The sequence below is a fragment of the Gorilla gorilla genome, chromosome 7 (assembly GCF_029281585.2).
Source record: "Gorilla gorilla gorilla isolate KB3781 chromosome 7, NHGRI_mGorGor1-v2.1_pri, whole genome shotgun sequence".
Lineage (NCBI taxonomy): Eukaryota > Metazoa > Chordata > Mammalia > Primates > Hominidae > Gorilla > Gorilla gorilla.
Window position 1 is genome coordinate 23,016,097 of NC_073231.2, and position 21,706 is coordinate 23,037,802.

The window sequence follows — 21,706 nt, forward strand, 5'->3', positions numbered from 1 at the left end:
GCTGTCCTTTGGCTGCACTGCTCCCACTGCAGTGTAGGCATGGAGGTATCTGCTTCCCCTTTCAGTGTTCTCTAATCACAGACTGGATTCTTTCAACCTAAACCATCTATGAGAACAGAGCATCCTGGGGAAAGGCCAATACCATTTTCAGCTATGGAAAATACCTACAAGAGCCATTTACTGGGGAAGGAGCTTCCCTGAAACCATTCATTCTAGGTGGCAACATTGTTAAGGGCAGAGAATAATGGATTGCCAATCCAGAAAGCCAGGTAGAGGCAAAATAACTTAGAGGTTAAAAGCAAGGACTTGTGACGCCGACCACCTTGGTTCAAATCCCGACTCTGACATTTGCTAGCTGTGTGAAGTCGGGCAAGTTACTTGAATTCTGTGCCTCAGTTTGCCCATCTATAAAATGTGGTAGGAGTGCACCTGACTAAGTGCATAAAATAGGGCAGCTACTATTAATCTGGCTCTGAAGCTAAACGCCTGCATGATCTCAATCAAGTCACTTAACATCTCAGCTTCCTCATCTGTAAAGTGAAAGTATTAAATACACACCCTTCTGCAGCTCTAGAATGGCTGTAAACTTTAGTATAGTACTACATAACTCAATGTGCCAGGATTAGCAGTCTCAACTTGCTTAATTTTATTAGTCATATAGTAATTTCACATAAAATCAGTTTGATCACCGTATTTTTACCTCCAGTTCTCCAAGGTCAACCCTCAGTTCAACATGACATCAGGCCAGATGCCGTGGCTCACGCCTGTAATCCCAGCACTTTGGGAGGCCGAGGCAGGCAGATCACCTGAGGTCCGGAGTTTCAGAGCAGCCTGGCCAACATGGTGAAACCCAGTCTCTACTAAAAATACAAAAATTAGCCAGGAGTGGTGGCGGGCGCCTATAGTCCCAGCTAGTCAGGAGGCTGAGGAAGGAGAATTGCTTGAACCTGGGAGGCGGAAGTTGCAGTAAGCTGAGATCGCACCATTGCACTCCAGCCTGGGCAACAAAGTGAGACTCCATCTCAAAAAATAAATAAATGAAATAAAATAAACAAACAAACACGACATCAAACAGGTTCCCTCATGAAGACATGTTGCAAATAAATAAGCTATAGAAAATCGCCAAAAATGTATTTGGTCTTGCTATTCATATTCAGTTCTGAGTTCAGTGTGTAATTTATAGTAACAGAATAAATATAACAAAAAAAATAGAAAAAGTATGGGAAGAAAGGTAAGTTTACTATAACTTGAGAAAAGTTGAAACAATGTCTTTGTATTCACTTCTGAAAACACTTTCATAAACTGGAACCATCCAGGCTCACAAAAGCAAAAACCTTCCTTTCTGTTGCCAACAAAACAGCACCAAATACTTTTATGTACATTCCTGTGTTTTCCTCCTACTGCCTTTTTCACTCTAGCTCTTGAAATATGGTCTTTATTATAGGTGGAGTTCTCATACTTTATGAGCCAGCCTGCCATTTTAGATGCTGTAAAAGCCCAGTGGATGTATCACTGCAACCCTAAAGAGTAAGGAAATTAAAGGATAAAAGTATAAAGTATAGGGTTATATCTTGCTTCACGTCCAAGGTTGAGCAGAGGTCATCTATGTATAAAACTGCTTTTTTTTCAAATTCCTCAAAACTGTGCACAACTCCAGTAAACAGAAGGCAGGCTTTTCCTTCAGTTCTGCACAGATTCACATCAGGATAAAACTCAAAAGTTTTGGGCACAGGCTATTGGCCATACTCCTTTCAACTCCAACTTCCCTACGCCACTACTTCTGCCAATCAGTACAGCTCACTGTGGTTGCTCAAGTTCACCAATAACATGTCAAGCATTACCCTCCAACCCCCTTCTAACTGTTAACTTAGGAAACACTGAGTGACTATTGTGTGTCAGACATAATGGTCAACATATTAGTCCATTCTCACAGCACTAATAAAGACACACCCAAGACTGGGCAATTTATAAAGGAAAGCCATTTAGTGGGCTCACACTTCCACATGGCTGGAGAGGCCTCCTCATCATGGTGGAAGGCAGAGGAGGAGCAAAGGCATGTCTTACATGGTGGCAGGAAAAAGAGCAGGTGCAGGGGAACTGCCCTTTATAAAACCATCAGACCTGGTGAGACCGATTCATTATCACTAGAACACCACAGCTCGCATGATTCAATTACCTCCCACCAGGTGCCCCCCACGACACATGGGGATTATGGGAACTACAATTAAAGATGAGATTTGGGTGGGGACACAGCCAAACCATATCAGTAAACAAGGCAGATATGCTCTCTGGCATGGCAGTTTGAGGTTATAATTGAGCAGCCATGAGAGATGATTTTTAAAAAACAACTATGTTAAAGATTAAAGTGTTATTTTTAAAGATTTAAAATGTTACTTTAAAGGAGCAATCCAATAGAACACATACCCTAGTCTAAGGACATCAGCCTTCCTGGAGAAAGTGACAGTGAAACTGACACTGAGGACCAGGAGCAGGAAAGCCCCAGGCAAGAGAACAAGACATATTTTAAAAAGCAAGCGACATTCACTCAGGTTGAAGCTTATGGGATGGAGGTGAGACAGTGTGAAGAACACAAAGCAGGCAGAAGATGAAGCTGGAGGTGAGCAGCTGCTTCATTATGAAGGCTCACACTGACAGCACCATCAAAACACTTTTCCGTTTGCTTGAGGTCCATCTTGCAATTTCCCAATAGGCCAGTACCATTTATTAGAAAATAATCAGATAACTAAATACGTGACATGCCATCTTAGCAGATATAATACATTCATGCATTTTAACAGGAACTTTGTGGAGGCAATGCTTTCACCAGAAAGACTGATAAATGAATGAAATTTTCAGGCTCCAAGACAAGCCAGTGGAGAAAATCTTTGGCGTTAAAATGAGTTTTCCACTAGTTTCATTTCCTGTATTTGCTGTGTAAGTTACCAGAGCATTCCAGTTATCTAGACAGCATTTAGTTATCTAGTCAGAATAATTATCACTAAAAAATACAACAGTGTAAGACATGTACTACCTGCCATTACAATTATTATCCTCATTTTAAAAGATCTAGCAAAATAAATTGAGAAAAAGAAATGAAAGAAAAAATAGAAAAAGGTAGAAATAAAATAATTACTTGCATATAACTGTTGACATGTAAAGCCCAAAAGTATTAAGCAAAAAATTACAACTAGTAAGATAGTCAGTTACAAAAATATAAAAACAATAGCTTTAATAAATCATGAGGGACCAGTTAGAAAACATAACTGAAAAAAATTCTACCAAGAATAAAATTTATGAAGTAGCTAGGAATAAACTTAAGAAAACTAAAATAAGGAAAGTACAAAATTTTGCTAAGAGAAGTGAATTACAATTAAATAAACACTATGCTCCCGCAATAAACATTGTAAAGATGTTTCTCTCACTAATCCCTCTAAAATGTAATCCAATTCAAAGAGCACATGAAAGATAAGAATGTAGAGAACTTGAAGAAAATATATTTGAATGTATAATTTTCTCATAAAGAAGGTATTTCTAACCTAGTAACTAGCAGAAATCATGATTTAATTGAGCCTTGATTACATGGCAACACCACTAACCAAAATTAACATGATAAATGGATAGAAAACCACCCATTATACAAAAGGCAATACTATCCTTCAAATGGAAAGGACTTTTGGGTACTCATAAGAGAAAGATTAATACAACAAATCAAAAAATCGGCAAAATACACTGTACTGAGCATTCTAATCACTGCGTCCTTGTGTCAGGGCTAGAGGAGTCGATTCATCCACAGCCCCTGGCAACAGGCCCCAAGAGCCTCAGCTCTCTATGCTGACCTCAGCTGACTGGAACAGGAGTGACCAGCTGATCAAACTGATCCAACAGACTGCTCACCCTAGAAATCTGGGCCGCGGATACCCATGCACTTCAACTATGACTGGGTACGTGAACTGAAAGGTCACATAAACTAGGGGCTGAACTAAGTGGCACAGCACACCGAAGCCAGGTAGAATGAAGAGTTATATAGGGGAACACAGACGCCATGAAAAAAAGGGAGAGTAGAGATGGCAGAGAGAAGCAGACCCTTCAGTTCTTGTGTCTGGGAGGTCTCACTGTTCCTTGCATCCTGTTCTTGGATATAAACCCAACGCCTGTGACATCCATCCAATACATTTAATTCAAGTGGGTTTACAGTCCACTGCAACCAGAGTCTAGACCAAAACAGACGTGAGCAAGCAATTCGTAAAAAAAGGATAAGCAGATAAGAATTAGACATGTGGAAATAAAGCTCATCCATGTCAAAGACATACAAGTTAAGGTATTCAGATAGCTTTTTCAGCCATTAAATTGGTTAAGATAAAAAAGCACTTAGACAAAGGACAGTCAAGTATGCGAAGAAATATAGGCACTCGTACATTAAAGGCAGGAGTACAATCTGATATATATGGACTAGGTCTAACAACTCTTAAAATATGCATATCCTAAGAACCATCAATTATATGTCTAAGCATTCATTTTAAGAAAAGAATCATAAATAAACCCAAAAAATACTTAAGGGTATTTACTGCAGTGATAATTATAATAAGACCACAAAAGAAACAAACTTACAACATATCAGTGTTTTTCACGCATTATTCATCACCTTTTTGACTTTTACAGATCCTTATACCTCATGTATTGATTTACTATTATTAAGTTAGGTCATGATTTTTATTTAACTTAGTCTTCCAACAAGTATTTATTGAGTGCCTACTACATGCCAGGAACTTTTCTAGATTGAGGAGTGACCAAAACAAGACAAAAATCCCTGCCCTCGTGGAACTTACATTTTAGAGGACAGAGAGGTGATAAGTAAAATACGTAGTATGTTGGTAATACAGCCAAGGGGCCGTGGGGAAGCAGGCAAGGAGAATATGAAACCTTGAGAGGAAAAGAGTTATAATTTTAGCAAAGGCAGCCAGGGAAGTGCCCAACAGAAGAGAATCATTAAAAATGTGAAGTGGGAGAGCAGGGCTCTGGGGATGAACACTTCAAGGAGAAAGAAAAGCAAAGGCAAAGGCCCCGAGGTGGAAGCATGCCCGGCGTGCTCAGAAATGGCCAAAGAGGCCAATGCAACTGAAGCAGAGTGAGCAAGAAGAGTGGGAGGAGATGAGGCCACAGAGCGGTGTACGCGGTGTAGATGGCGGGGGGGATCGTGTACGGACTTGTAGGTCGTGGTAAAGGCTCTGGCTTTGACTCTGAGATACGTCAACAAATTGAGAAAAGACTAAAGCAGGGCGTTAGTTGCAAAGATATGGGAATAAACCGTGCTCACTTGGATCACTTGAATGACAGTAGCATTCAGAGTGGTAACACAGTTGAGATATGAATGTATTTTGAAGGTAGAGCTGACCAAATTGCTGACATGCTGAATACTGGAGACCTAGCGAAATCACCTGAGTGAGATGCTGAAAAGATGCTGGAGACTCCTGCATTTAATGGACTTTCAAAGTAACCGTAATCCTGAACTCAACGTATGATGCGGTAGTTAGAATTTCAAATACACATAGGATAAAAATATAATTATTAAAAATCAAACATGCTCAGGTGTTCCCTACAATTATCTCAAATATCATCAATGGTTCCTGCGACATATTCTTGGAATCAGTTATTTTAAATAAACCAGATACCTTTACACCATAGAATACCAAAAGGATATTAACTTATGTGGATTTTATTTATCTGTGCACATGCAAACTCAAACACAAACACACAGAGGTTGGAAATGCATATATGAATACTAAAATGGTAACAATACTAATTTTTTAATAGTGGACTAATAGATTTATTTGCTTCTTTGGGCTTTTCAAGTTGTTTTCAGTGAATATATACATTTGTCCCGCCGTATCCATGAGGGATTAGTTCCAGGGTCCTTTCTGAATACCACAATTTATGGACGCTCCAGACCTTTATATAAAATGGTGTAGTATTTGCATATAGCCTACACACACCCTATGGTATACTTCAAAACATCTCTAGATTACTTATAATACTGAATACAATGCAAATGCTATGACAATAATTGTTTTTCTGCCTTGTTTAGGAAATAATGACAAGAAAAAAAAAGTCTGTGCATGTTTAGGGCAGAGGCAACCATCCTCCCCTGACCCCGCCAATATTTCTGATCCACAGTTGTTTTAACTGGATGTGGAACTCACAGATAGCAAGGGCTGACTGTACTTTGCTTCTAAAAAAAATTCAATTTTCTTAGGTTTTTTTTTTTTTTAAATACACACGCAGATCTTGCTCAAATCAAGTTTTGTTTCCGGTTTCATCTGATGGCAAGGCTTTTAACTAAACATCCAGAAGGAGAGAAAGGGACTGAGCAAGGGGCCTACAAGGTAGGAGTGAGGAGCTATGGCCAGAAACTAGAAACTGAATCCCAGATAGCAGTGACAGAGACAGCATATATATTCCCAAAAAGTGGACGGCTTATCACATGCAAAAACTCAAGATTCAGACAGTATAAGATAGACAGCGAATGTGAGACGCTCTTGAACCAGCCATGACCCAGCTCTGGGTCACTCTGTAGACCAGGGGCCAGTTCTCCACTGAGACTTCACTGCTTTGTGGTAAGCAAGTCTTCCTGACACAAGCCAATACTATGACACCATGTATTTATAAACTACTCAAACGCTTCCAAGTAAACATCACTTAAAACGGGTAAAATAAACATTCCTGTGCATACGCCAAGCTCAAGAGGAGTAGGAGCAAGTTCAATAAAAATCAGAGGGGGCTCTAAAAGAAACTAATCATGCTTCTGCTCTCTGTTCTAATAGTGTAATCCTCATAGGTAACTGGGATTAATTGGAGGTTTTAGGTCAAACCATTTAGTTCTTGATGTTTTAATACTAACTGGCAAAAGATGATAAATGTACATAGTAATTGAAATGAGACTAAACTCTAAAAGTACTCTAGGCCAGGCATGGTGGCTCCGTCTGTAATCTCAGCACTTTGGGAGGCTGAAACAGGAGAATCACTTGAGCCCAGGAGTTCCAAACCAGCCTGGGCAAGATGACAAGACCCAATCCCTATATATTTAATTAAAATTTAAACATATTAAAAAAAATAAAAGCACTAGTCATCTCTGGGATGTTCAAGTAATTCTCCACTTGAATTAAGAACAAGGATGGCTGTTCACTAATCTCAATCAGACCCATGATTTGTTTGATCTTGAAGATGCCATGTTGTCTATCAGGCAGACGGCTAGTAGGTAAGGGGAAAGTCACTCTGGCATGAAATGATAGAGCACTGTTGTAAATACCTGTCGTGTACAGACACAGCTCTCCAATTTCTCTACTAAAGAGCATAATTATGAAAGGTTTTAAGTTATCTCATTGATCAAATGAATCATATGGCTTAACTCATTAATAATTTGTGAAATCATATAATGCCATCAGACACAGCTCATACCTGTATTCACCTTACAACCCTGAGCGGGACTTTTAATTTCTAAAACAATATTCTGCCAATGACAGTAGCGCTTCAGTTCTGATTTCACGTAGAGTGATGGCTTTATGTGATCAAGAAACATTAAGTACGAAAAATTACCTAAAGGTCAGCAATGCCTCACCACGCTTGGCAAGTGAACAAAACGGGTTTCCATGAAAGGAAATCGTCTGACCCTCCTTTGTGTCTTCTGCTTTACAAAAGCATTTCTGTGCTTCATAAATCTAAATATTATTCAGTAAATGTATCCTGTCCTCTTTAAAAAATAAATAAATGAAGTTGGGACAACTGAGTATGTGCAAACCAAAGTTCTGTTTTTAAAAATAATGTTCCGGCTAAGTGCAGTGGCTCATGCCTGTAATCCCAGCACTTTGGGAGGCCGAGGCGGGCGGATCATGAGGTCAGGAGCTCAAGACCATCCTGGTTCACATGGTGAAACCCCATCTCTACTAAAAATACAAAAAATTAGCCGGGCGTGGTGGCGGGCACTTGTAGTCCCAGCTTCTCGGGAGGCTGAGGCAGGAGAATGGCGTGAACCCAGGAGGCGGAGCTTGCAGTGAGCCGAGATAGCGCCACTGCACTCCAGCCTGGGTGACAGAGCGAGACTCCATCTCAAAAAATAAATAAATAAATAAATAATAATAATAATAATAATAATGTTCAAGAAAAAAGTAAGACTTCAGTGGCTCACAAGCTAGTAAACTGCATTTGAAAAGGTTTTGCCACTAGGTCTTATTTGTTTCTCAATCATCTTAATTGGTCTCTGAATATCCTATAGATGAAAAGCCTGAGGAAAAGGCTTATCATACAAATGGGATGACAGACAACTCAAAACCAACTTTAAAAAAAGCAGAAGGGAGAGGCCTTTAAAAAGGGAACTAAAGCTAAAACACTACTTCCTGCACTCAGCTCTCTCCCAAACAGCCAGGCTGCTGCAGCTCATCTTACCCAGAAGAGCCGCAATTGCTTCCCAGGATCCTAACTTGAGCACAGACATACCATTTACAAGTGTAAATGTGGTGAGTTCATCAGTTTCTGGCATTACCAATATAGAGCATGGACAGAAGAGACATTTCAAGTCCAAATTTTCTCCATCGAACTTTTAGACACAAACTCAGCTGAATGTTTCTATGTTTTTATAGGAAAATATTTTCTTAAGCATGAAACAGGATAAACACCAAAAACAGTGGGGCCAAGTTTGCCTCGTAAAAGATCTATTGTCAAAAGGTGAATTTCCCTGGCATCTCTTGCGACATCAGAACACCTCCCATTTGCTTTTCCTCCTACAACTCCTCAGCTCTTTAAAGGTGGAGTCTGTTTGCTGCAGCAAAGCCAAGGGGAATGATGGTTCCGAGCAGTCAGAGGCGGCCTACTTTAAGGAGAAACACTTCTGCAAATGTAAGCAGGAACCAGGTTTACTCACCCAGAGAAAAACACGTTTCCTCAGAAGGTTTTGCAGCTCCAGTAGTTCTAGAACACACCACTCACCACCAGCATCACCACTGTAAGTCAACTCAACGTGGAACTCAAGTAAGATCAGAGTTCTCCTCCAAGTATCTTACTCATCACGCAAAGCAAGACTTGGGCTTGGCTGTAACTCTCCCATGACACAGGGATGACACAAATTAGCTCCACTGTGTCTTCCCTGCCTCCCACACAGTCGATGGCACTGGACTGACAAATGTGGTAGTTACTTAGCAATACTTTGTGGTTATCTCACCCACATCATTCACAGAGACAGACAGTGCCACCCTTCCATAAAAACTTCTCCCCTCCCACAAACTGTTGAATTGTACATAATAACTTACATTATTACATGGAGGAACAAAATACTGGCTTGTGCTTAGTGGAAAGTAGTCATTCCATGGACCTTTAAGAATCCTAATGCTGATCCTGTTGTTCTCTAGGTCTTGAGCAAAATCACTCCACAGTAAATCAAAGGAATGTGAATGCCAAGTGAATAAAGCCACAAGAGCTTAATGAGAACTACCACCCACCTGCAAATGTCCCCCCCACATCATTCTCAGCAGCTAAGCCTCAAACCCTCAATCACTCTGAGTAATAGGTGGGAACGTTGTGGGGGATGCATTAAACCAAAATGTCTCAAACACTTGTGATGAACGTGCTGGCCTCCCAAAGATGACCTGAAGGGGGTTGCTAGGGTTGGTACAGACATTCTGCTGTCCTTAAATGAACCCTAGTTGGTCTACTCAGGCTGAGAAAAACATTTCAGTGGGATCTATCATCAGCTTTAATTTGTCCCCACTGTCATTCAAAGCATTCAGACAAAAACGATAGTTAGTGTGTACTAAGCACTTCCGATGTTCCAGGTTGGTCTGAGACGTTTACAGGCATTAACACATTTAATCTTCACAACAATCCTGCGAAGTAGGTATTATTAGTATGTCCACCTGGCACATGAGGAAAACAAGGCACATGTGCTAGGTTTCCCATAACAGGGTAGGCCAGTGGCAGAGCTGGAATGTGTATCCAGGCAGTCTGACTTCAGAGACCACACCCTGAATTACAGCTTATCCTGCCTCTCTGGGAGAGGTCTGTCAGGCCCATGTGGGACAGCAGATTCACAGACAGCGGTCAGATTGGAGAGGCACATGATGATAATATTCTGGAATACAGAATATATAAAGGGAATTCTAGTTCCAATTTCACTATTAATGGTGTGACATTGGGCAAGTTGTCTTACTTCCTCGAGATCAGTACATTCATCTGTGTGTGTGTGTCTGTGTGTGTGCGTGTGTGTGTCTCGAGAGAGACGAAGGTACCTTGCCCCTCTAAAATTCTACTACAGTCTACTACACTTGGTAAGGTTATTAGAATATTATGCTCTATTTTAAAAGTACTAAAACAAGAACCTAAGTAGAGGATAGAAAGCAGAAGAAAGTCCCATGATTTCAGTTGGGTAAAAATCAAGTTTACAACCTAAACCACCTACTAAGCCTGCGGCCAGCATTGACAACTCAGGCCTAAGGCAGCTAGGTAGTAACCACGCTAATTGGATGGCTTAGCAGACTGCTGTGTTTGTTATGGCTGGCTAGTGTGTATGCCAATATTCATGCATGCTCAGGCACTGCGTGGAAAAAAAGTCTGTTGCGTATTCTTAGGGAGGGCAGCCCACTAAAAAGCAGCACCTTGGGACTGCTGCGGAGGCCCAGAGAGTGGAGCTCAGCAGCTCCCATTCAGGCTCTCAACAAAGCAGCTCTACTTTCAAATAGCTGATAAAACTGAAAGTTCTTAGTAATACTTTATGTTTAAGAGTGTCTGCTATTTAAGCACACACACACACACACACAGAATTTAAACACTCACTAGCATGGAGAGAGCAGACGGGGCTCTCTAGGTCCCATGTGGAAGAGCAGGCATTGTTTGAAGTGGGTAAGAGGCAGGACGCTGGTGAATGTGTGGGCTTCTCTGGGCTGTGCCCAGCTAGTATCAACCAGTCATGCCTAGGCGACTCAAGTATAATGAAGATAGCCAAAATTCTTTGAGATTTCAAGAGACCTTCATCTGGCGCTAACATGAATGAACCATCTTCAGGAAGTCTCTGAAAGACAGGAATAGAAAGATTCTTCTACACCATTCCACCTGGGGGAGAGGCCCTGAACACATGAGGATGACAAAATGAATCTAAACACATTAGCTAGTAAAGGGACCCTAATCCCTTCATTAAAGGCTTTAAAAAAAACTAGACCTCTGATATAAAACCTACTCTATTTCTAAACAGAATACTTCACACCAGTGGAGAGGTAGGTAAGGAAGAGCTGCCAGAAACCCTGCCCACGTGTCACAGGAGCAGAAAGGCAGTGGATCGCCCTCCTCTGCTGTTTCCAAGGCCAAAAACCCAGTAAGACCTCACCATCTTCCCATGTTAACCAGGATTTCCAAAGTCTTGGAATACCAAGAAGCAAAAAGTACCTACTGCTGGGTCCATAATGAGCCTCGCGTCTGCTGACTGAGGATTACACCAACTAGCATTTGGCCCACAGCCAGAGCAGCTTAGACCAAAGCCACAGCTACTCTGTGCGACATCACTATGTGAATTCCCATAAACCCAAGGCAGCTGAAGCCTGCACAGTTCCAAAGTCTACATGGCATTTTATAACCCTTTTGCGCTGTAGAGACTACTTAGAAGTAGGACATAAAAATGCTCTCATAAGGGATTTACATGGGAAAAACAATTTTGGTTCTCTCTGAGAGCAATCTGGATAATTTAAGATAAATAGCTATCACAAAATTGTACGGCATTGGCCGGGCGCGGTGGCTCACGCCTGTAATCCCAGCACTCGGGGAGTCCGAGGCGGGCGGATCACGAGGTCAGGAGATTGAGACCATCCTGGCTAACACGGTGAAACCCCGTGTCTACTAAAAATACAAAAAATTAGCCGGGCGTGGTGGGAGGCACCTGTAGTCCCAGCTACTCGGGAGGCTGAGGCAGGAGGATGGCGTGAACCCGGGATGCGGAGCTTGCAGTGAGCCGAGATAGCGCCACTGCACTCCAGCCTGGGCGACAGAGCGAGACTCCGTCTAAAAAAAAAAAAAAATTGTATGGCTTTACTAGTATACAGACTATTAATATTCAGTGAAGAAGAGCTCTTCAGCAAAGGTTTTAGACAAACATCTATCAGGGATGAATGCACTGATTAAATGAAGCCTCATGCAATGTTAAGGTACAGAAGAAGCCTTCCTCGGAAGTTCCCTCTTGCCAGAACACATGGAACCAGGCATGGACTTTCCTTGAGCAAAAACCCATACATTTTCATATCATTCTTTTATAAAGAGAAATTCATTTTCCATGTTATTTTTTCCACAGTCAATATGCCACTCAAAAAGGCTGCCTTTGCTATAGCTGTTAATAAAAAAATAAAACCATCAGTAGTATTAGAGGAACCCAGTAGCAAGAGTTATTGCTCTCTTTGGGAGGCCGAGGTGGGCGGATCACGAGGTCAGGTGATCGAGACCATCCTGGCTAACACGGTGAAACCCCATCTCTACTAAAAATACAAAAAAATTAGCCAGGTGCGGTGGCAGGCGCCTGTAGTCCCAGCTATTCGGGAGGCTGAGGCAGGAGAATGGCGTGAACCCGGGAGGCGGAGCTTGCAGTGAGCCGAGATCGCACGAGACTCCGTCTCAAAAAAAAAAAAAAAAAAAAAAAAAGAGTTATTGCTCTAGGTAGACAAGTTCCAGCATGAGGAATTAGAATCACCATACCTAAACATCTGAGCAAAATACAAAGAATATTTTAATTTCTCCATTTTCTTCCCTTTCCCTTCATATAACGAAGTAATATAAGAGGTTAGGAAAACCCCTCCTCCATGGAAAGATACTTCAGAGCACTCTGTATTCTGGGTTTATAATGCGTTCTCCTCTTCTAATAACAGCTTTGAGATACAATTTCAGTCCTCACCTAACACCCCTGACCCAAGGGCATCAAAAACGGTACAAAGAATAGAGAAGTAGAAAAGTAATGAGTGTGCCATACTGTTATTTGTTGCTAATCTGGGCTTTGTGATTAAGGGAACTAATATCAAAAGCATGGTAAAATAGAGATATATTCCAGTACTGATGATGGTGGTGATGGTGATGATGATGACAGCTGACAATATTTATTGTGCACTTACTGGTTCCAGGTACCATGTCAAGCACTTCACAACCATTATCTCAATTGATCCTGACAATATCTCCAGGAAGTAGGTATTCTATAACCACTTTATAAGACAGACTATTTTTTTTTTTTTTTTTTTTTTTACCCAAAGCAATACTGTCAGGAAATGGGCAAGCTGGGCTATGAAGACAAATATCCTGATTTAAAAAAACAAGGTTAACCCTACACAAGGTTCTGTCCATTGGGTTTTGAGTTCTGGTCCTATAAGACAGATGTCCAGCAGCTGGCTCTATGGGGTTCCAAATTTTAACATAATTATGGGAAGACTCCCATCAATACTCTTTAACTCATAAATTACCTATAATTATCTAAGAGCTGTATCTCCCCAGGATTAAAAACTCCAAGAGTTCTGATAATTAGTCTTCAAATACGAAGGTACCATGGAAAGAAAGAAAATAAAGTTCCCCTTCTCCCTTGGGTCCCCTGAGAATTCTAAAGATGGTGAAATTTTTTACAAATTGATCTTTTCCCTGTTGTATTTCATTAATATGTAAATAATTTAAGATAGACACTTACACCTTCCATCAGAAACTTAAAAACTCTAATAATGAGTCCTAGGAGATCTAACACCTTTCCTCTTTTTAGTTCAAGGTCTTACATGGAAACAACTTAAAGTAGACTTTATCTTGACTAAACATGATCCCCCTCCTGTCTACTATATTTATAGCTCTTAGTGTTCTCTACCCTTGAGCCCAAACCACAGTAAGACTGAATCACTTCTACTGAAAACACACTGATGCTAAAAAAGAAAAAAAAATCAGAATAGATCATACTGGATTTGTTTTCATTTCCAACCACAACCCCTACTCCACATTAAATAGGATGGATTGCTTTCTCAGGGAAAAATAAGATTATTAGAAAAGTTAGTTAGAAGCACAAAAACCAATGTGTAAGAGAGACTGTTCACTTAGCAGGGCTCCTCTGCTATGGAAGATCTTAACCAAGAGAAGAATCGTACAGTCAAATTCCAGAATAAGCTAGTCTGCATAGCATTTACTTTGGGTATAAAGAAAATGACATCACTACAGCGCTGGGATCCGAAACAAGTGTTTCATACAAAGCTGGTTACAATGATCAGTTCATTCCAAATTGGTGGGAAAGGCTTTGCACTAACATCTGGGAATGTACAGCCATGGACGGCTCAAAGCATGTCATGGGAGTTCAAACTGGCCTAGATTTTCTAAAATCTTGTTATGTAAAGGGGATAAAATTTTAACTTGAGGATAAGTATATTCTAAAGGAAAAATGAGGTAAAAATATGGTATCTAGTCTATTAGAATATTGCTTTGAAAGTAAAAAGAATATTTCATTACTACCATTCTGATTTGAGATTCTGTTACTCCAAGAAGCTGGCAGCATAAATTATAGGTAATTTATGAGTTAAAGGGTACTGATCATAGATATGACTTTGAAGAGGATGGCGAGAGGAACGGCTGTCATCTCAGTAGGGAGCTGAAGAAACTCTGCGTCTCCTGGAGGGGATGGGGCCCCCTAGGCCTTTGGCGGCTGCACTGTGCCACTCACATGGTCCTGTCTGCATTCTCAGACTTAGTGACATAAGCAGGGTGGCGACTCCCTCATCAGTCCTCCACTCGTCACTTCCAGGTGCACAGCACGGCATACGGAAGACAGGTGCGTCCACACTGAGAGTGCTCTGGGGCAGCCCCCACCAACGCTGTGGGCAGTGTCAGCCACACCCATGAGGGCCGCTGCAGCTCTTTCACTCCCTCTTCTCCCTCCCTGCTGCTGACAGCAGGAGTTTCACAGGCCCATTGCAGCATCAATTAGAAATAGCAGAAGAGGGTGGGTGTCGTGGCTCGCACCTGTAATCCCAACACTTTGAGAGGACAAAGCAGGAGGATCATTTGAGGCCGGTCATTGGAGACCAGCCAGAGCAACATAGCAAGACCCCACCTCTACAAAAAAAATTAAAATAAATGGCAGAAGAAGGGAACTCAAACTAGTCACTTAGTCTCAGGGTTTTATGGGAAAGAATACTGAAGTTACTGTTTGGAAGAAAATAAACACATCTAAATGAAATCCTTTATATTTCTTGACCAATAGCATGAATAATTAAATGCATTTGTAATAATCTCCACTCGATACTGTTCGCCTAAATCAATGGTATGAGCCTAGCGAAAGCATTCCCTTCTCTGGGAGTGACTAGAGTGGTATTCTTTGTAGAGATGGGACGTATTTTAAATGCTTATCAATTTGACTACAAAGTTACCCTGTAGAAGCAAAAGAAAGAGAGATAGAAGAAAGATTTGCAGATTCCCTCATGATCAAAAAATATTCTTAATAAGCCATTTAACGCATGTGTTTGACCGTATCAGTAGCAATACAAATGTTTTGATTGTGATATCATTACCAAGAAGGCAAAGGTAAATATTTCTCTAGAGAAACAGTGATATTCCCTGCTAAACCTCACTCCAAGGCTCAAGGGCACAAGCAGGCCCTTCAACCTGAATGCCAACATTTAACAGAGGCTGTGGGGCTACGAATGTCCTTAAGGCTTTTGAAGAAAAATCAAATGAACAGAAACGTAGGGGGCGGAAACTAACGATAGAACAGTTTCTACCATGCCCTGCAGGGAAACATGTTCCTTGTGAAGGTACAGGGGTTCGAAGGTTCTACTGCTACTCCTGGGGAAACTCACACCAGGAAGCCATGAATGTCTCTGGGAGGTTGTATTCCTGGCAGAGAGGTCCACAGACTGCTAACAAATGACCAACAAATGCCAACAAATCAGTACACTGACCAAAAGTAACAATCAGTTTTCAAACATCTTGTGGTAACCTGGACTTAGTGCTGTGCAGAAATTAAAAGACAGCCTCTGCCTGGAGAGAAGTTGCAGGATGCACGGGAGGCATCGGCAAAACCGACTGGTCTCAACTCCCTTTGCCCTCACTTGCCACATCTCTCTAGGGGTCTTGCTCATGAAGAGGGAAATTACAGATTATGGCAGGTTGGTGCTGGAAAAAACCCTAAATTGTTTGGCTTGGCCCAACAACCTCATTTTAAAGATGAGGTCAGCTCAGAAACGGGTAGGTGACACAGCCAAAGACAGAGCTCATGTGAAGTACCAGGAAAACCCCAGGCCCCACACTGCCAATCCCATGCTCCCTTAATTCTAAAGGGAGAAAAATCCGCCTCAATTTGTGCCTACAATACCCATGCCCTGGATAAGCAAGAGTCAAGAAATTCCCGATTTGGCCTCGACACTGCCTTTCACCTCTTACATGCTGGTTTCACTTCCGCTGCTGAGGCGCACACTTCTGCTTTCATGCGAGAAACCAGGCCCCTCTGAAAAGGGATGGAGAAGAGGCACCATCAACTAGTCACTTGAGCCAAGGAAAAGAGACTGCAGTATGATCTCCTACTGTCCTGGTGCTTCCCTTCTTGGAAAAGGTGCAATTGGGGTTTCAAAGTAAATATCTCCTATCAGTCAACTCAGACTGAAGATAACCAGTGGATGTTACTTCCATGAAAGAACAATGCAAAACGTCAAGCTGTGTAGGCAGCCCAGGAAGACTGCAAACCAGCCAAAAGCGCTCTCTCCCTCCCTCCCCTTGCTCCGCCTTAATCACTGGGCAAGCTATGCACACTGTTGCTACTTTTTTGGTATATTCTACCTGCTCCAATCCCAGTATCCTCCTTGTTTTCAATTTGTTTTGAATAAACGATCCTAACTGGTCACAAATAACTAATCTAAGGAGCCACAATTAGTATGATTTCGTACCGTCAAGTAAGGAGTTTTCAGAGGTGGAATACACCATGTGAATTATTTGATCAAATCTAATTTTTCAGATAAGTAAAAGAAAGCTTCAGAGAGAGATGAAGAACTTAGATATAAACAGAGCTGGAGCCAGAGCCAAAGTCTCCTGACTCCCAGCACAATGCTTTTCTGGTGACCCTCTGTGGCACCCGCAAACACAAGGCTACCCTGGGATCAGAGTCACGCTGGCCTTGGATGTGCAATGGCCATAGCAGCATAACAACTTAAAGTCCTTCTCCATGAATGGCTAGTGAGAATCAGCAAGATAGGATGTGGGCTGCAGAAACAATAGGGGAGACATGAGCCTGGTTAAATATTCAGGGAAGAAAAAGACCCATGAAAACTCAAAGAATGTTGAAGATAAAGCAGACTGCAAAGGCAGGGAAGAGAAAGAAAAGAGGGGAAGGAACACGTGTCATCAATAAAGCAGGTGAAAAGAACAGCATCACAACACAAAAAGGCTAGCTACTGATCATAAGGTACACAAGCTTTCGAGAGTTAAAAAAAAAAAATCCCTAAATCCTGTTACTTCCTTTACAGTGAAGTAACTTTCTCTAAAAGAAGGCATTCAGTGTTTAACCACATTGGTGTACAGTTACATCAGACAGTCTTCAGATGTGTTTTCCTAAAACTGAATGCAACACAAGACAAATATGACTTCTACCCCAGCCAATAAAACATGGATTTTGATACTGAATACATACTGTGTAGGGCAACCCCACCCTTGGCCTGCAACCTAGCATCTGCAGATGGATCTCTTAGCCTCTTGACAGAGCTGGTCCCCTGGTTGCATGGCCCTGAGACCTCCCAAGAAGAAATGGGTGCCACAGGAAGAGATACTGCTGACTCAGGAGATGGCCACCTCCCATGGAGAGGCAGCCAAGCCAGGCATGCAACTGAGAAGCAGCTTGTAGCAGTGGTGATTAAGTTTTAAATGCTTAATAAGACTGTGGCTCAAATCTAAGTGCTGTATGTTCTCTCTCATGTAGGGGTGCTTCTAGAAATATTCTTGTATGCATGTGTAGTGGTGGGTGCCTATTTTTGTTGTTACTAAAAATGTTTTTCTCCTTTAAAGAAAGAAATTACTATCAAAAGACTGGCTTGTTGCTTACAGAGGAGTCCCAGAATGACCAGTAAACTCACTCTAGGTTGGGGCGGAAGGCAGAGACGGTGGGGATTATGGTCTAGGTTGTTTATTGTCATACAAAAATGTGGCAACTGCCATTCTTTGGCTACGTTTCAAGCGGATACTTCTTGGTTCCCTCATGTTTAAGCTTTTAAGAAATGCTCAGCTACGCAATTTCCACGAAGTCAATCAATGATGAATTCAAAGCTGTAATGCAAGATGAGACAGATTTGCTTCCAAAGGTCAAGATGTCAGAAAATCCAAGGCCAAAATCACCTTAGATCACCCTTAGGTTTATCTTCTACACCTGTTGGCCATATCGCTGCCTCCAGTCCCGAAGCAGCATTTATACACCTAGCAACTAAATAGGTATTCATCTACTTGTTAGAAAATTTATGCAAGGTAAAGGGATTTAGTAAAAAGTGGCAAGTCCTAAATCAACAGAATTTCCACTTACATTGCAAATGAAAGGGTCTAAAACAGAGAATTCTAATCACAGACAATTACTCATTCATTGATCTTCCCACATCATCTATCATTTCTATATGATGAAACTTCGGCTCACTTCTTGGTACCTGTCTAACCCTCTAGATTATTACAGTACTATTTTTGGCCATGCACTATGCATCAGACACCTCAACTGCCTTCTCTTCAGTCACTCATATCAGCCGAGATGTAAACTACGGCTGAATGGTCTGCTATTTTTATGCTAACGGCACTTCAATATTTTTCATCTGCCTCTTCTTACATGTTGGCCGAGGTTTATACTATGTATCATTTACATTTCTAGAAATGTGAAATATCAGCATTATCCTCCTACTCACAACTATGGCAACAGCATTCATAGGCTACATGCTCCCATGAGGCCAGATATCATTCGGAGGCGCTACAGTAATTACAAATCTACTATCAGCCATGCCATCTATTGGAAGTGACCTTCTGCAATGAATCTCTGAGGTGGATTCTTTCCTCTTACTGACTGACCTTGTCTTTTGAAACTATGACTCCCCTCATGTCTAAGGTAAACTTTTTTCCTTATATCTAAGGTAAACTGTTTCAACCAGAAGCACACCTTCCATGGGTCTCCAACCCTTGGTCCAATCGATGAGTTCCCCAAGGGACTTGCTAGATGCACAAGTTCTAGTGACTGTCTCCCACTACTAGAGCTATTAATGAGCCTCCTGTTTAATCAGCTGCAGAGATAGATTTAACTCTTCTTGTTTATCTTTTCAGCAGCAAAATACTGAAGAAACACAAATGTCATCCTATTACTGTCATCTAGGAATTCAGTCTTGCCATGGGAAAGCTAGACTAAAATATCCACACAGGATAGATGTACTTCTCTGTTCAACAACATATAGATAATAAAGAGCTTGAGAAAACCAGGATGGATGAAAAGCATTGAAAACCAGAACCACAGCAATGCAAACATCTCCCACATAGCCTGGCAAAGGCCCCTTCCCTGTCGCAAAGCGATTGTTGCCTCACGCTGAAAGATATTCATTCTCCATGTCTTCTCATGGTGGCATCTCTATTTCAGCCACCAGCTGTCATGACATCCTTTCTCCCCGGCTCCTTTCAGGTACTCACAGCTCCTATAACAATGGATCTGAGACCCAGAAGCCCTCATCAAAGATGATCAGCTGTGGATGATTACAAAACAAAGTGATGTCAAGGTCAGCAGATTATAGGCAAAACAATTTGATATTCATCCTTAACACCCTGCCACCCTTAAGAGATTTTCATTCATTTAGTTCTCAGAAGCCAACATGGCATCTCAGCTTGAAGTTCAGCCTCATTACTCACCTGTCCTATGTTTTCTAAGACAATTGTCGTAAGTTATTTAAAAGGAGGCAAAAATTGCCCAGTAAGACGGTGAATACAGCAAGGTAAAGGAGAAGTAGAAAAGGAAAGATAGTCACTATCTCTCCTCCCCATGCACAAAAAGGTCTTGTAGCCCAGCCCCCTCTGCAGATGGGCAAACTGAGGGGTCATGAGAGGACGCGACTCTTCCCAAGTCTCACCATCAATAGCAGAGTTGGACCAACCGAGGTTCCCCTGCTAAAAAGCAGGGCCTCAATAAAGGACCAGCTGAATCAACAAAAGGGAGTGGCTTCCTTAAGAACATGCTGGGCACAGAAACTCTATTGCCCCCCTCCCTTCTGAATACAGGTTCTTATGCATACCAGGAGCATTCAAGAACAGAGGGGACAAAAGATCTCCACAAAAGCGAGACAAAGTACAAGGACACCAGAACACCAGACAGCTACAACTGTTCCTTGGCCTGCGAAGCATCAACAGTTCAGTCTATCTCAACAGGTAAGAGGAATAAGCCACTGTCCTTTGAACATCCAATAAGATAAACAAACCAAAAAATCCACAGAGCACTCTGCAGTCCATCTAGCACTTTCCCATAGTTATTCTGTTTCATCCTCACAATAGTCCCATCTTGCAAGTAAAGAAACTGAGGACCAAGGAAGTCTTACCCAAAGTCATAGCTGGTAAACAACAAGGCCGGAAGTTGAGCCTACATCTTCCAACTCCATATTCAGCACCTTCTACTCTACCTCCACCCAAAGATATTCATGACAAAAAGCCAAATATAACAGTAGACCAAAGGGCCAACTGAACCACAGCCTCCGGCCAGCTAAACAATGACTAAAATCCCAGCTGTAATCCAAAGCAGGCTCTGTCTCCTCAGGACTTCAGGACAGGATTCCAGAGTGGGTTCAGACCAGCCCTCTGCTACGAGGCAAGCTCTTCGCTCTCCTACAGGAACTCTGGGTTAATCACATGCCCCACAGGAGCATGGCTGGAGCTAGACCTGTCAAGCACATTCGGCTCTTGGTGACACAACCCAGCTGTCCAGGCGGTTCCCATCAAGGGAGCTCCAGACATTCCAGACACTGTGCCACGGAATTGCAGGGAGGGACCGAGCTGCACAGGGAGCTGGCAAGCCCGACAGAACTTTCCCTACCACATCTGTACTTCTGCAACAACAAGGCAATTTCAAATCAGCTCCCAAAGAGCTACGCAGACTCTGCCTTGTGAGGATAGACTAGAAACTGACAGTGGAGATTCCTTCTGGAGAGTGGGACCAATGGAACTTTTACCATTGGCATTGTATTCCTTTCATAATATCTTTGAAAACTAGATCAAAATTCAATCTAAAACCCATAAGGATGACAGCCTACGCTGGAAAGTGGTGAAGGCAAAAAGAAACTGACATCAGATGATGTAAACTAATCACACAACAATTTTAAACAAGAGCTTTAGAAAGACTGAATTAAATGTAAGACCTTTATAAAGTATAACAAGATTCTTATTTACAAATTTTACAAAAATTTCCCTTGACTGTTAACAGAAGAAAATGAGCCATTTTTGAGGCAGGAAAAAAAAAGTCTTTAGTACTTAATTCTTTTAGGCATTTTCACATACTTTATCTCATTTAATCTCAATAACCATGGAATAAAAATATTATCTACAAGTGATAGACCAGGAAACTCAGACCAGGCACTCAGAGAAGCTAAGCAGCTTTCACACAGCTACACAGCTACCAACTCCTCGAGTGTAAAGACAGAAAGGGACAATCTAGGAATACAGACAAGTCCTAAAAAAGCTGCCACCACTGCTG

The 21,706-nt window shown here is 41.7% G+C and overlaps 1 protein-coding gene across 14 annotated transcripts in view; it reads right to left on the reverse strand.

Moving 5' to 3' along the window:
• PSD3 (pleckstrin and Sec7 domain containing 3) overlaps positions 1–21,706 on the reverse strand; it is a 547,860-nt gene that overhangs the window by 290,388 nt on the left and 235,766 nt on the right. Inside the window, exon 2 of one of the 14 annotated variants that reach the window (XM_055349513.2) lies at positions 10,816–11,050. The exons of 10 other annotated variants lie outside the window; for them this stretch is intronic. In XM_055349513.2, coding sequence (XP_055205488.1) covers positions 10,816–10,853 — 38 coding nt within the window. In that variant the 5' untranslated portion in view covers positions 10,854–11,050. Of the gene's footprint in view, positions 1–10,815; positions 11,051–20,558; positions 21,234–21,706 lie in introns of those variants that run through there. 3 more of the 14 variants (XM_031013677.3, XM_055349514.2, XM_055349520.2) reach the window with 3 other exon arrangements.